Genomic DNA, 14,456 nt, shown 5'->3' on the forward strand with positions numbered 1-14,456 from the left:
CCTCAGCGGGAGCACTGATTTCAACTTGGGTGAGGGGTTTTTACCAGCCTTTGCTGTTTTCCCACTGTTGAAGTAAGTGAGTAGGTTCAAAAGTTGCTAGGATAGGCAGAGATATTGAAATGGTTTGGAGGACACCACTTAGCCAGGAGTCAATTGTTGTCAATACTTGTATCCACCTACAGACAAAAGCAATAGCAAAACATGAAAGAAAGCTGTATTAAAATATTATGGGCTGTATTCTCACAGTAGCCTTTTCTAAATAGAGAAAAGTTTAACACTCCTCATTTCTGTGTAAATGCCAACTGTACTGTATTTCAGCTTTTTATTAGGTACTTGTGCAGTATTTTCACACACATCCATGCACAAAGTGTTTTCCCCTGTGCACAGAGCTGAGACTATTCCTTTAGTATCAGAATCTTTTTGGTTGGAAATGACCTTACAGATCATCAATCACTAATCCAGCACTGCCAAGCCACTAAACCATGGCCCCAAGTACCACATCCACACATCTTCTAAATACCTGCTGGGACAGTGACTCAGCCACTTCCCTGGGCAGCCTGTTCCAATGCTTGAGAACTTTTTGGGTAAAGAAATTTCTCCTAGCATCCAATGTGATAAGCTTTTGTTAGATATTTTTCCTCTTCATTGTTTGTCATGTAATAATAGTGTCATTACATGCCTTTTAAACTTCGCTTTCAAGGAAGTTACTTACTTCTTTCTAACCTTTACTGTGACCCCCATAACTAAATTTCTGAGTGCTTCAGAAACAGTTGTAAGTTTATGTTTGCATTATCTTCCTGAAATGCAGCTTTTGACTTCCCATTTCACAGATAAAGATGAGGCAGATATTCGAAGTGTCTGCTAGAAGGTTAGTCTGGAGAAAAATTTTGATGGTGGCCAGTTAAAGATGCTTGGAACTAGATACTTAAAAAATTATTAAAATTTTGTAGCATATATTCAAGCAAGTTGCAGTGGTGACTTTTCAGCATTTAAGACAACTCCAGGGGACGAAATAGCAAAGAAAAGGAGGAAATTAGTATTTGTTACTTCATGGTTAATTCCAGAGAAACTGCATTTCTCCTCATGAGCTAATCCTAGGAATTATCAGATACAACCTGATAGAGCACACCGTGTAACACCCGTGTGGGAGAGGACTGAGGTCCAGTGGGTACAAATGGTCAGTATTTCAGCATGACTGGGTGCAAGTCCCTGCTCAGGCACTGTATAACTGCAGAAGTTTGGTCAGACCACCCTCTGAATGATACGAAGTCTCTCCTGAGGGTAGATATTCGTTCCAGCCTGCAGATTGGATACTTACTGCTCTTTGATGTCTTAGACAGAGCGCCAAGGTGCTATCATGATTATCTAGCATAAAATACTCTGCAAGCCAAGAAAGGTTTTTCTCATGTAATCTTTCTTGTGGGGAAGGGCTGACGAATCATTTGTAGTGACTGGGGATAGAGATTGTGTTAGATCAGTTAGGCTTGCTAATCACAGAAAGTAACCATTGTTTGATGTTTCCATGAGAGAGCCCTCCATTAACTGCAGCTGAACTTGTCTGAGTGTGAAATTAAAAAGGAGACCCAGATTTCCAGACACTCCTTCAGGTGCTCAAAAGTATGCTAACTGGCACTGTGGGAGACCTCCTAAAACAACTAAGGATACTTAAAGGAAAGAGGCCATGACGATGTGAAAAGAAAACCTTTGTATTATCACTGAACCCACAAAGTTGGTCAAGATCAGTCACGCTGTATTAACTGTTAAATTTTAGGCTTACATGAAATGCTTCTTTTTGCCAGGGTCTGGTTCCAGCTGTGCTTGGTGAACATCTGCAGTCCGAGGAACCATAGGTGTTTAATCCTAGGCAGAAAAGTCTGTGAAAATAAATGCAAGAGAAATTGTCGGGAGACTGCATATTAAGGCATTGCCTAGCTTTAAGAAAACGGTTTTAAAACTTAAACTTTACAGACATAAAAGGTTTTACAGGCTATGTTGGCTTCTGGTGGCATCTGGAATCTGAGGCAGGAATTGTAGAGACCTAATTGCTGACTTGCATTGTGGCCCTGGAGACACTTCAATCTTTTTTATTTTTCTCCTCTCCCTGTAAAACAAGGGAGGTGTATAGATCCCACAGATACCTACAGGTATGAAATTGGGACTCTGGAAGCTAGTATAATTGCAAAGTATTTCAAATGCTCTTTTTTAACCATGTTTGTTGTCCACAACATTGAAGTTTAAGAAGGGCTATATCCTTTGTCTCTGAGGTTGTTGTATTATATAAGTCTCTGTGGAACATTCCATTTTAATGCTTGGTTCTGTAGGAATAAATGAAAACACCATAAATTCAGGATTATGACATATTCTAGGATTAAGGGGAAGGCTTTAGCCAAGAATATGTACATATATCAGTTTATTCTACTTTGCTCCATGTGAAAGATCTTTGAAATCTTTCCTGCTTTTGAGAGGCAATGTCCCTTGAGTAAAAGCAGTATTACTCATTTCACTGTTGATATGTGAATATCATTCAGTTATATTGGTGGTTCTTGTGACATGAATATAGATTTTCAGATCTAGCTGTTCATTTTACTGGGGTACCCTTTCTGATGGAAACCTTTTGTGTCTTTGCCTGTAGCTGCCATTGACCTCCCCATAATTGTCATTGTTGTTTCAAGATTTAAAAGGGAAGAAAAAAGGTGATTGTCTCTGAAAGCTTGTGCTGTAAAAAAAGTATATAATATTTCATTTAATATTCTCATTTGTAGAGCAGTCTTAGAACATTTACATGCTGTCGTTCTTTCATCATCCAACAAAATAAACTGGGAAAATTGTTGTATTATAAACACAACCTTAAAATCTTCATTTAAAAAAACACCCCAAAAAAAACCCAATAAAAAAATTGCAGTGGTCCTTTAAAGAAGGAGCAACCTGGAATCCTGTGGAATGATATCTAGTAAGACAGGTCGTGGTATGCACACTGGAAAATGATGTCTAGTGTTACTACAAATTAATGTACATCCTGTAATTCACTGTAATGTATTTTCAAAGCCATGAAGCCTGTGCTGGTGAGCTCTAGGAAACAGATTTGTCTGTTAGCCAGCTAATTACCAGATAAGTGCCCAGAGCAAGTATCTGCCATCTCCTTCATAAAACTGTCCTATGCATAGGGAGATGAATAGTGACAGAACCCCATCCTGAATTTGTCCACATTGTGCTGCTATGTTCATTCTTCATTTCAACTCATTGCTTGGGTGACTGTGATTTTTGAATTGCAAACTTTTTCTGTTTAGAAGATCTCTCAGTTCTGTTGTGGTTGCAGGTGCTAGCTGGAATGCTGGCTGTCATGTCCTTTGATTCCATCATAGTGATTGACAACCCCCACACCTTATTACAAAAAAATAAAGCTCAGAATCTCAGAATCCAGGCATCACACTATTTTTTTAAAGATGTCATGTCTGACCTTGAATGACAGGTTATTTTGACAGTGCATTGTTTTTGTAGTGGAAGGATACTGAGTCACTAAGTTTAATAGCAGCACAAAATACAAATATGTAAAAAAAGAGCCAAGTCCTGGCTTGAAGCGTTTATAAGTAAATATAAAGAAACAGGCTAAAACAAGTGGGTATAATGAAAAACAGCACAAGACTGTGTTTTAAACATTTTGGAGGTGGTTTTTGGCTTGTGTTTTCTCCATTGGTTGTTTCTCTTGTTTTTGTTTCTTTTGTTAGTTGAGCTTTTTGGTTGTTTCCTTCCTCCTCAAAGTGTAGATCACAAAGGAAGTCATTTAATAAGCCCCAGTTGCTCAGCCTTCTGTCTAGCATCTAAGTGCTTTATGAATTTTGAGGGCTGATTGAGGGAATAATCTGACAGACTGGGGGAGGAAAAAGAAGTAGGTAGGCAAGGGCCTACCCTTAGGTAAGAACATGGAAGAGAGCAGAGATGTCTGCCAAGAAAACACCAATGCAGCCATACAGTAATGGTGGGAATTTAGAGAGAGAAAATGGATTCATTTAATACTCTTAAATAGGAATATTAAAATTTGAATTTAATGTTAATGTAGGAGGAGGAAGTTCCAGATGTGTGTCTGTATGACATGACATTACAAATTTGTGTACCTAGTGGCATCTCTGCCTTTGCTTATTAGAGAGGCTGCATGGTCATATGATGCAAGAGAGAAATGAGGAGAAGTAGAAGAAAAAGAGAATGGACAGGAGGGATTATTGTAGTAGTAATCAAGGTAAAAGTTGTGTAGTGAGCAAGGGGTTTTTTTCTATGTTGATCAAAGGAATCAGACAGATCATGCAGGTGTTATTGGAAAAACCACAGGTTTTGCTGACTTGCTGTGCAGGTCAGGGAAGGCCCTAGTTAAAGATGGTCTTCATAGAGGCTGACAGGTGGAAGGAAGTGTCATATTTAATGCAGATGAGCCTAAGGTCAATCAATCTCTATAGCCTCCCATTATTAGCTGTATAGTTGTATCCGACCATGGTCCAGCTCCTAGGACTATTGCTGACCTGCGTTGACTGGGTCATTTGTAGTGATCTTGATGTAAATTAGGAACTGGGAACTGTAATGGGTCAGGGGCCGGAGCACCTGGCCTGTGAGGAGAGGCTGAGGCACCACGCTTGTTCAAGGCTGGAGAAGGAATGGCTTCAGGAGACCCCAGCAGAGGCCTCCCAGTGCCAGTGCAGAGGTTCCTGAGAAGACCAAGCCAAGTGCTTCCCAGTGGCACATGTGGGAGGATGAGAGACTGGGCCTAAGTTGAAATGAGAGGTTCAGACTGGATATGAAGAGAAGCATTTTCGCCATGAATGGGCTCCAGCAGGGGAACAAAGGCCCAGAGAGGTCGTGGTCTCCATCACTGGATGTTTTCAAAGCCCAAAAAGAAGAAATAATATGAATTTCCTTTGCAAAAGGACCTGGCTTCTTTATTTTTTTTCCTCAAGGTTTCTTATTTTTTAAAATGGGTAGGTAAACTCTGTGTGTATTGGGAATCAACAGATTCCTAGGAATGGTGTACAGCTGATAACATCTGACACAAGCATGCTTGTAGACAGCATTTTCTCTTAACAGCATTGTACTGGGCATTCATTGGATTTCATGGTGGTAGGGATGCTTCTTGTAGGAATTACCATGTTACTTCCATTCGGAAAAAAATATTTTCTGTATTATTTTGTAATTTAAGATCAGCATTCCACATTTGCAGAAGGCTGGTAAAATTTTTAAGGTAATAAATCAAAGGAGTTCTCTTAATACCTACAGAACTAAATGTGTCTTCTGGAGCTATTCAATAAAATTTAATTTACATATTTTTTGGATGTGTAATCTATGTGACCTTCAGTAACTGTTTGTTTTTTTAAATCTGAAAAATGCCTTTAAAGTGTAATAGCCCAGAGTTGCAAATAGTGCAGCAGGATATGTAATGCATATTTTAACATGTTTTCTTTAAATTTGTCACACAGACTTGTTGTGCATGATTATGTAAAAGTCCATATTTTTAAAGGCAGTAGTACAAGTGTGTGATGTACTTGGTTGGGCTAAAAAATTCAGAAGTCTAATTTATCTTGAGATATGCTCAGTCAAGTAGTTTTTCACAGCAGTTAGCTAACACTTCAAGCTCTAACAGTGCCCCTGAGCCATAAAAGAAATTTGCATGTAAGAAATGTTTTGAATCTATTAAAACCTCAGCTCAGAGCTAAAGAGTTTCTCTTATGTCTTTGTTGACTAACATGAAGTGAGATCTTACAAAAAGCAAGGCTATGATCGACAGATGCCAAATCTTAGGTTTTGATGTGATTATGTATTTCTTTCATGCACAGTGGTTTAATCTGGGACTGAAATTTGAGAAAGACAGCAATGAATGGGTCTGTGCAAGAGTACACAAAATATATTACTCCTGGCAGTCGTCAAGACAGAATTATTCAAAAAATAATCTGAAATGCATTTGATCATACACTAGAAGTTTTAATAATTTATATTATACCTTATTAGCAAAGTCTTGTGTTTACTTTGTGACTGCCAAAACAAGATTAAAGGCTGCCTCCATGGAAATACAAGATGCTTAGCTCAAAGTGTCTGTCTTTGCATTTCGGTTTGGTAATCTCCCTACCTCCCCTCATTTTGATTAATAGTATATAGTTTTAAATCTTAGAGTACCTTTTCCTCCACTGTGGTCCTATCTAGTGAGAGCAATGCTTAACAAGTCTACCAAATAGTTTGTGGCCTATCGAGACTGAAACTAGTATAAACACATATTTTTGGAACTTCTTTACCTTAGGGCTTCCTCCAAGCAATTTTGTTAAAAGAGGCTTTGAATTTAGTTCTAAATTCCACTGAAATGAATCCTTATGGTAATCTTTCTAACTCTTGCAGCTACAAAAGTGTGATTTCTGAGCTCAGCTTAAGGAACTGTTGCACTCTGACTAGTGATTACTAGTGATCACTACTCTGAGTAGTATGTGGTAAATATCACAGCTATATCAGTTTAGAATATTACAGAAATGACTTAAAGATTTCCTTGGAAAACTAATGCACTGTGAATATTTTATTCTCTGTCACAGAGACAGAGGTACAAATAAGGGCTGTTCAGAATTAATGCTTCTATTAAGTGAGAGCATGGAGAGTGGACGAGTGTAAATGTTAGTTCAAAAAATGAGGTCTTTACCTCCACTGAGGTTTTTTACACCAAAGGTGCATAAAATTATATATACAGTGTTTTTCACTAATACAGCTGTTTATATGATACTTGTGTGCTCAGAAGAACTGCATCTATTCTTGACAGGCCCTTCACTGTTGTCCAGACTGCAGTGAGGGCCACTCAGCTCTTACTGAGGAGGGAGAGGGTGCAGTGACATGGTCCCATTAGCAGAGCCCCTCTTCCCACTGGGGAATTTCTGCCATGTCTCACAGAGCTACATCACAGACTCTCAGGAAGAGGCATCCACCTGCAGGTGTCTCTGAGTGATTATCCTGGGTTTAAAAGCTCTGTATGAATCTCAGGATGGGGACAAAAAGACTGTCATTTTCTACGGGAGCCTTTCAGTCACAGGGAGCCAGATGTACTCTTTTTTTTACAAATGCATGTTCTGTGATGATAATGAGGGAAATTTTCATGGAAGCCTGTGGTATTACTCATGTTTCAGGCAGAATTTTGGGCCAAAATAGAGAATAGTGCTTAGAAAACATGGATCAGATGAACATACTCTTTACTTTCCTTGAAAGGATATATTTGGCAGGGTCACCTGACGAGATGTACATTATCAAGCAGAAATGCAGCAGTGTTTTAAGGGGTGAGCTGTGATGTACATCTTTAAGAAAAGGGTCACTTCAGTTTGCAAATCAAGATATTTTTGTCTTTCTACAGAAAGAAAAGAAAAAATGAGTTTAGTGTATCAGTATGATCATCTCATTTATTGGAAATATGATGAAGTAAGGAAAAAATGGATTTCACAGTTGTGCTTAGGCTGATTAGATGACATACTACTGGGACAACTCACCAGCAGCATTTACCACCACTGGAACTTTGTAAACCTTGCTAAAATCTCTTGTGCCGTTCTGTCCTACTAGCAGTATGCAGCACTACCTAATGCATATGCAGTGCTTGTTGCAATAGAGGTGTAAGAAAACAGTATAGTAACAAAAAAAAAAGCAGTATAGGCTATTCTTGATCAAAATTATACCAGCAAGATGAGACTCTTTGGTTTTATGTTGGAAAACAGAAAAACTGTATAACATAAACGAAATGCCAGTGAAGTCACTGCTGTAAACTATGGCACAGAAACATGATTGAATACATGAAACGCTGATGTGCTTAACTGGTAGTGAAGGGGAAGATTAAACAAAAGTCTCTGAAACATTTTGCAACTTGTAACTTGTGGTTGGGGCATTTTGCTGGCTGTCCCTAGTCTTGCTGAGACATGTAGATAGGAACAGAAGCTGAGCATGAAGAGGAGGAGCATTGAGGAGAAAGTTACAAGGTCATTTATGAGGTACTAGCCCTCCTTATCTGCTTGCCAAGGGATAGCATCGAGTCTTGTACAACTAAATAACCATGACTTTCATCATGCAGTGGAGAAATATTTAACTAGGAGTCTATAGGCTGATTGTAGTCAGCCAAATTTTAAGTCATGAATCAGTGAAAAATAAATATCAGAAGAAATAAGACTTTAGTTGTAGTGATATTTTTACAGCCTTATCCATTCCTTTGAATCACGTGTTAGCCTTAGTGTTAATGTACCAACAATACATGTAAAAACAGGTCATTACCATAAATTAAGCACCTTACATTAGTAGAGATTTGTGAGACCTGCAAAGAAAAGAAAAGCTTTATAAATATCTAAAAATAATAAATTGCAAAAGAATTTTGATTCATTTGTAAAAAATCCTCAATACTGTACATTTTCAAGTTTAATCTGCAGGTAAAGGTTAATCATCTTTGATTTGGGAGGACAAAATAGCTATGGCCAAGTACTAAAATTTCGGATGCCTTAGAACCTGATTGTAATTAATAACTGAACAATAGTTTTTGATTAAGTTAACATGTTCTGCACAGTATAGACTGAAGTTCTGGAGTGGTGCTGCTACTGTGCCTCACACTGTGGAGAGCTACATCCCAGTGTGCTTGCCTGTTTCCTTTCCTCTGTTTACCCAGTTGATGGTCTTCTAAGTGCAGTATGTGTGAGAAGTCATCCTCATTTCATAGTTCACTTGGTCAGTAACCCTTTGCCTATGTGAATTGGGGTGTAAGTCAGCAATAACTTCGATGTTAGAATAGCACTTACTCCAGGCTGTCATTTGCCCCTTTGATGCTTACTTACCTAACCAGTAGTAATCATTATTTTCCTCCTACAATTACTATAATGGAGCTGATTGCTGAAATGGAAAACAGGAGGCAGTTACAGAAGGTTTGAATTGTGCTGTCACACTTTCATGGGCAGGCACCTTTCTTGGAGCTTTGATATTTTTTTGAGTTTCCCCAGAAATATGTTTGGTGAAAGACCAAGCGGGCATCTGGTCTGTATTTTCATGTGGCCCTGTTTCAGCTTCTTGGAAATACAAGATTATCCAGATAGGTACTTTCTGGATCCCTGATTTGTTTTATACAAAATGTAAAAGGGAAAAAAATTAAATGGTTTAATCTAAAACCTTTTTTAACTGGAAATTTTCAAACCAATTAAAAATCCAACTGAACTCAGTTGAATTCCCAAGAGATTATTGAAATATAGGGAGGAAAACAGAAATGATCAACAGAAATATTGAATCTTACGATGCAGCATCATTACACCTTTGTTTAATTACACCTTTACCACTTATATCTCTTGCAAATGTCATCAGATTACAGTTTCACTGGATGCTTTTCCTTTTGAGTATCTACAATGCTGAACTGAACAAGGGTACGAGAGAAAAGAGCCTTTTATTCTTTTCACTTGGATTTTTTGCTGAAATAGTGATGCAACATCTGTAACTTGTGCTGCAGTTAAAAGACCTCATATTCTTGGGGATCTTGGTGCTTGCAGTCAGGTTGGGAACGGTAATGGCAGGCACAGCAGGGAACTGGCATTCAATATGCTGAATGAGAAGGTGAGTGTTTTAGCACAGCTGCCTCCTGAGGGTCAGGGGAAAGGAAAAGCCCTGTGGGAGGATTTTTCAAGCACCACTGAGCTGGCACACCAGGAGTCGATGATTGACTTTAGAAGATCCCTGCTGTGCGAAGGATTGAGTGTTGTGGTCCTCTTTATCACTGGATAGACATTTCGTTTGGAGAAGCCAAAAAATGGAAAGTAGTGAGATAGCAGCAAAACAAATTAAAAAATAACCACCAAACAACTGTCTGTGCTGACAGTGAGGTCTGGAGATTTGCTTTTGTTGCTAACAGCTGCATTGATTTGGCAGTTAATTTCATTAGAAATACTGATTCTGTATGGCATTTATAAGATTCCTGTATGAAAAACTGATGACCTGATGATGATGCACTGCAGGTTGAATTGTTGGTCTTGAAAAGGACATTAATTTGAACTTCAGTATAAAGAGGAGATTGTATTTGGTATGTACAATCAGAAATACATAACAGTTTCAATCTTAATATGTGCATTTCTTCACAGGAGTTCAGACGTGCACCACAGAACGGCACAAACTGGAAAGCCCAGCCTTCTGCTGAGATCCCAGTGAAAACACGGCTCAGCTCGTGGATGGCTTTTCAGCTCCCATGGCAACAAGAGGGAGGTGGACTGAAGATCCTGTCTGTCAGCCTGGCTCTACTGGCAGTTCTTGTTATGTTTTACTACAGAGGAATGAAAACAGAACCGTGAACTGAATGGGGCTTTTATAAAAACAGTGAAACTGCTGTTTAAAATCTTCAAAGGAAACACTTTTACCAACAAATCTTTTTTTCTTTTTTCTTTTTTTTTTTTTTTTAGAAAAAAAGAAAGCTAATCTAAATTGGGCAATAATTTGTACTCACTCTATGCCTTTCCTGTCATTCAAAGGAGAGAAGGTTAATAAACTGTAGGGAGGCCTATCTTGCCAAAACCTGAGATCCTTGGTTGGTAGAACAGTTTGTTGCACCTTTCCTTTTCTTTTTTTCCTAAAATGATGCAATGTTTGCATTACATACTCTTTTCATAATTGCTATATCAGGTAAAATTGCATTAAGTTTGTAAGGATCTTTCCATTGAGTGATATTGGTCATCTTTTATGGTTAGGATATTTAAAGTTTTCCTAAAGATTTTTCTTGATGCAGTGTGATGGTTTGGTATCTGTCTTTTTACATTAGAATGAACACTGCAAGGCCATTAAAGTTTGTCATTTGTTGCTATTTATTTTGCTGTCATGTCTGAAAGAATTTTTGACTGCCATCTTGCCTCTCTCAAGTTCACAATTAGTTATTAGGCTTTGTTAATACAACAAGAATTGTTTTTTACATAGAAATAGTTTTAAAGGTGTTGGGTTTTTATAATTGAATGGGAAGATGTAGTTCTGATGATTGAGTTCTGTTAAAAGATGGATTTAATACAGTCTGTAGATTTAATACAATGCTTAAAGAACTACATGTGAATCTCCAGAAGCTGTGCGTTGGCTCAAGAAGACAATTATTACTCTCTTAGTGGGAAGGTTGCATTTTACACAATGAAAATTTCTAATTACTTTCTTCAAGCCATTTTTGTCATAACAGGATCTCCAAACATGCTGAGAATGTCCTGGTCAGTCAGGGACTGGACTGTGTGCCCAGTTCTTCCAGCACCTGATCACATAATATTGTTGGTTTGTTCATGCCTTGTCACCTTTCTGAAACTTCATCCAAACTTCCACTTGCAAAGACTGTTTAAAGTCATAAGAGCAGGAACTGCAGAGGGGTTTTTTAATGTTTGTTTCATACTCAGATGGAGCGGAGCTGTCTTACTTGGCTGTTGTGGTTTAACCCCAGTAGGCAGCTAAGACAGAGCCACTTGCTCACTCCCCTGCAGTGGGGTGGGGGCAAGAATCAGAAGAGTAAAAGCGATAACACTTACGGGTCAAGGTAAAGACACTTAAATAGGTAAAGCAAAAGCTGCCCGTGCAAGCAAAGGAAACCAAGGAAATAATTCATTCATTACTTTGACAGGCAGGTGTTCAGCCATTCCTGGAAATGCAGAAGAGGCCTTGACTCGGTGCAAGCTCCACTCAACAACAGCAAATCCAAAACACAGCCCCATACCAGTTGCAGTGAAGAAAATTAACTCTATCCCAGCTGAAACCAGTACATTGTCTCTACAGTGCAGAGGAATAATCCCCTAGTAAGAGTGCTTTGTACTTTATAAACCGGGGATTCATAATAGTTACAGACAATTGATCAGGAAATTCCACCATGATGTTTTTAGCACAGCCTGTAAATTATAACAACAGATGTAATTGTCTTCAGGAAATCAGGAGTGTGATGACTTGAATATTATATTCCTTATTGCAACTACTGAAGGTCATGAAGGTCATGAACAAAGACTGAAAACACATGAGTTTTAAAAGAAAAAAAAAAAGGAAGCAAAACCCCAACAATCGTGCCCTTGATTTGCTTCTCTTTGTTGGGCTGCTTTTTTTCTCAGGCCTTTCTGTAGAGCAAGGAATATATAACAATCAGTAATTTACTTTTCTAACAAATCTGAGAAATTCTCAAAAAAACCTCACCAACTTGACTCTGGGAGTTGAAATTTTCAGGAAAGTACCACAGATTGCAAGATTCTCAGGAAAACTGTGGATTGGCAAAATCATCATATCCAAGCCAAATTTTCACATGTGATGGGAATAATCTATGCAGATACGTTCTGTGCCTCTAGCATTATCTCTGTCAGCCACTCTAGCTTATCTAATCGTGGCAATTACAGACTCATTGCATCAGCTATTACGGAGATTTATGAAGCTTGTGATTTAGATTCTGTGCATCGTTGTCTTTAATGGGACCAGCTTATTTTCTTAGAAGTAGTGCAATATACTGAAAGAGGCCAAAGAAGACTTTGTAAATGACATTGCTCACAGTATATTCTTAAACTGAGCTTTAATTTGGTAAGTAGGAAGTGTTGTTTATCACATAGTTTGTTGCCTTCCTTTAGATTTTGAGAGGTTGTGTTGTCAAGCAGCATTATGTTTGTTATTGTTTTCTGTTTATGTACAGCTAAAGCTTCCAAACCCACTGAGCTGAGCAAATCAGTTCTGGTCAAACAGCTCACCTGGACCAAGCCTGGACCAAGCCTGGGGCTACTGGTGCAGCTTGGAAACCTCAGTGAGTGTGGAGTGAACTGTACAAGTACATCCTCCTCATGGAACAAGTTGACCTGTACACATCTGATCTGTGATTTTTGATCCCGTTTGGCTCCCTGAATGCTTCTAACTGCCCTGCCAGGCAGCATTTTTAATTTTTACATCAGCATTATCTTTGATACCTATTTCCACCAAGTATTCCCTCTTTACAAGCCATAAGGGGGGGTGAGAAATCTGCTGCACTCCAGCTTAACAAGGTCATTGCAGGAGCGGTTACCCCACAGTCAACTGATCCCACTTTTACACATCCTCAACACACTCATCACTAGAGAATGGGTCTGCTAATAAGCAATCTACATTCAGTGCCCTTTTTTCAGAGCAAAAAAAGAATATCATTTCCATTTGATACCAGTCTCAACAATTTTTCTTAAATGTTTGCAGTAGCTCTGAGTTCTCTTTGGCTGTTTTCTATGAGGAATCTTGCAAACCACAGAACCCTGAGTAGCAAAGACATCTTCAATCTCTCATGAACAACATTAAGTACACACATTTTATTTTCTGCTTGTGCATTGTATGCTAGAGGACTTCGTCATTTAATCTTTTCATTGTAGCTTTCTAGTAATGGTATACTTGTTTAGAAAAAGAGTATGACAGATGAAGTGTTTTATGTAAAGCTTGTTCTATAAAGCAAGAGAAAGAAGAAAAAGAAGGTGCTTTTTGAGGAGATTCACCTCTGTTGCATCATTCCTTGCACATCTCTGAACATCTGATAGCTACTGTTAATCTAGTTTCACTCCCCAGTTCAACTTCCCATATGGAAAGCTGGAGTGATTTTTGAATAACAGCAAGTAATATCTGAAGTGGCAGCAACTGGCAACTCTGACACTGAGCTTGGCTGTGGCCATTACCCAGAATCCTCCTGCTCTTCTTGAGAAGCAATTACAATTTCACAGGTTGGAATTAAAATTCCCTGCAGTATGCAGGAGAGTAACTGAAACTGTCAAAGTGATTTCAAGCTGCTAATCTCTCACTGCTCCAAGAGTGAAAATAGAGCCCCTCTTACCCAGGCACAGATCTGACAACTTAAAAACTCCAGCCTTCCACTGCGTTTAAATACATATGGAGAGTGGCTTGATCTGCTCACAGAGGATATCTGTAAAGATGTTATGTCTATGAACATTTGTGTGTTATTAACAAGTCTATCTTTTTTAACTTTAAGATGTGTGTAACTTCAGGGACTAAGATGAATATAAAAGAAGTCTTATGCAAGAGCTCTGACAATTTAGAGGAATGAGTGGGCATGTGACTGTGTGAAGCTTATTAAAATCTTTGTTTATGTCTTCTCGAACATGCACTTTTTGCTAGAAAAATTGCTTGCAACTTTCCCAGATTTTATTTTCACGGTTTTATATCCCACATTATATTTTGTGTGCACTGTGGTTGATTATATAGATAGAAACAAAGAGCATTTAGAAATGAAACAGCAGAGGAAAAAATTGAGGGGCTGTAAAACTAGGGTGCAAAATGAAAAATACTAGTGCAAAAGCTTTAAAGCAAGTTTTATCTAGGAGACACAGACCACAGAGTTAGGAATTGGCTGCAAAATACCATTTGACTTGTTGACAGGCAGGGTTCATCCACTAGATAATTAAAATCAGAGTCATTGCTGGAAAGTGTTTGTGCAAATATCATTAAATGTCTTTTAGTTCCATATTTGATTCATGCATGCTCTT

The 14,456-nt window shown here is 38.4% G+C and overlaps 1 protein-coding gene across 4 annotated transcripts in view; it reads left to right on the plus strand.

Moving 5' to 3' along the window:
- CDKAL1 (CDK5 regulatory subunit associated protein 1 like 1) overlaps positions 1–14,068 on the plus strand; it is a 389,233-nt gene extending 375,165 nt beyond the window's left edge. For all 4 annotated transcript variants that reach the window (XM_017730699.1, XM_008630909.2, XM_017730700.1 and 1 more), the window contains one exon: positions 10,098–14,068. In XM_017730699.1, coding sequence (XP_017586188.1) covers positions 10,098–10,304 — 207 coding nt within the window. In that variant the 3' untranslated portion in view covers positions 10,305–14,068. The remainder of the gene's footprint in view (positions 1–10,097) is intronic.
- Positions 14,069–14,456: the final 388 nt, after the last annotated feature.

This window comes from Corvus brachyrhynchos, unplaced genomic scaffold (assembly GCF_000691975.1).
Source record: "Corvus brachyrhynchos isolate BGI_N302 unplaced genomic scaffold, ASM69197v1 scaffold43, whole genome shotgun sequence".
Lineage (NCBI taxonomy): Eukaryota > Metazoa > Chordata > Aves > Passeriformes > Corvidae > Corvus > Corvus brachyrhynchos.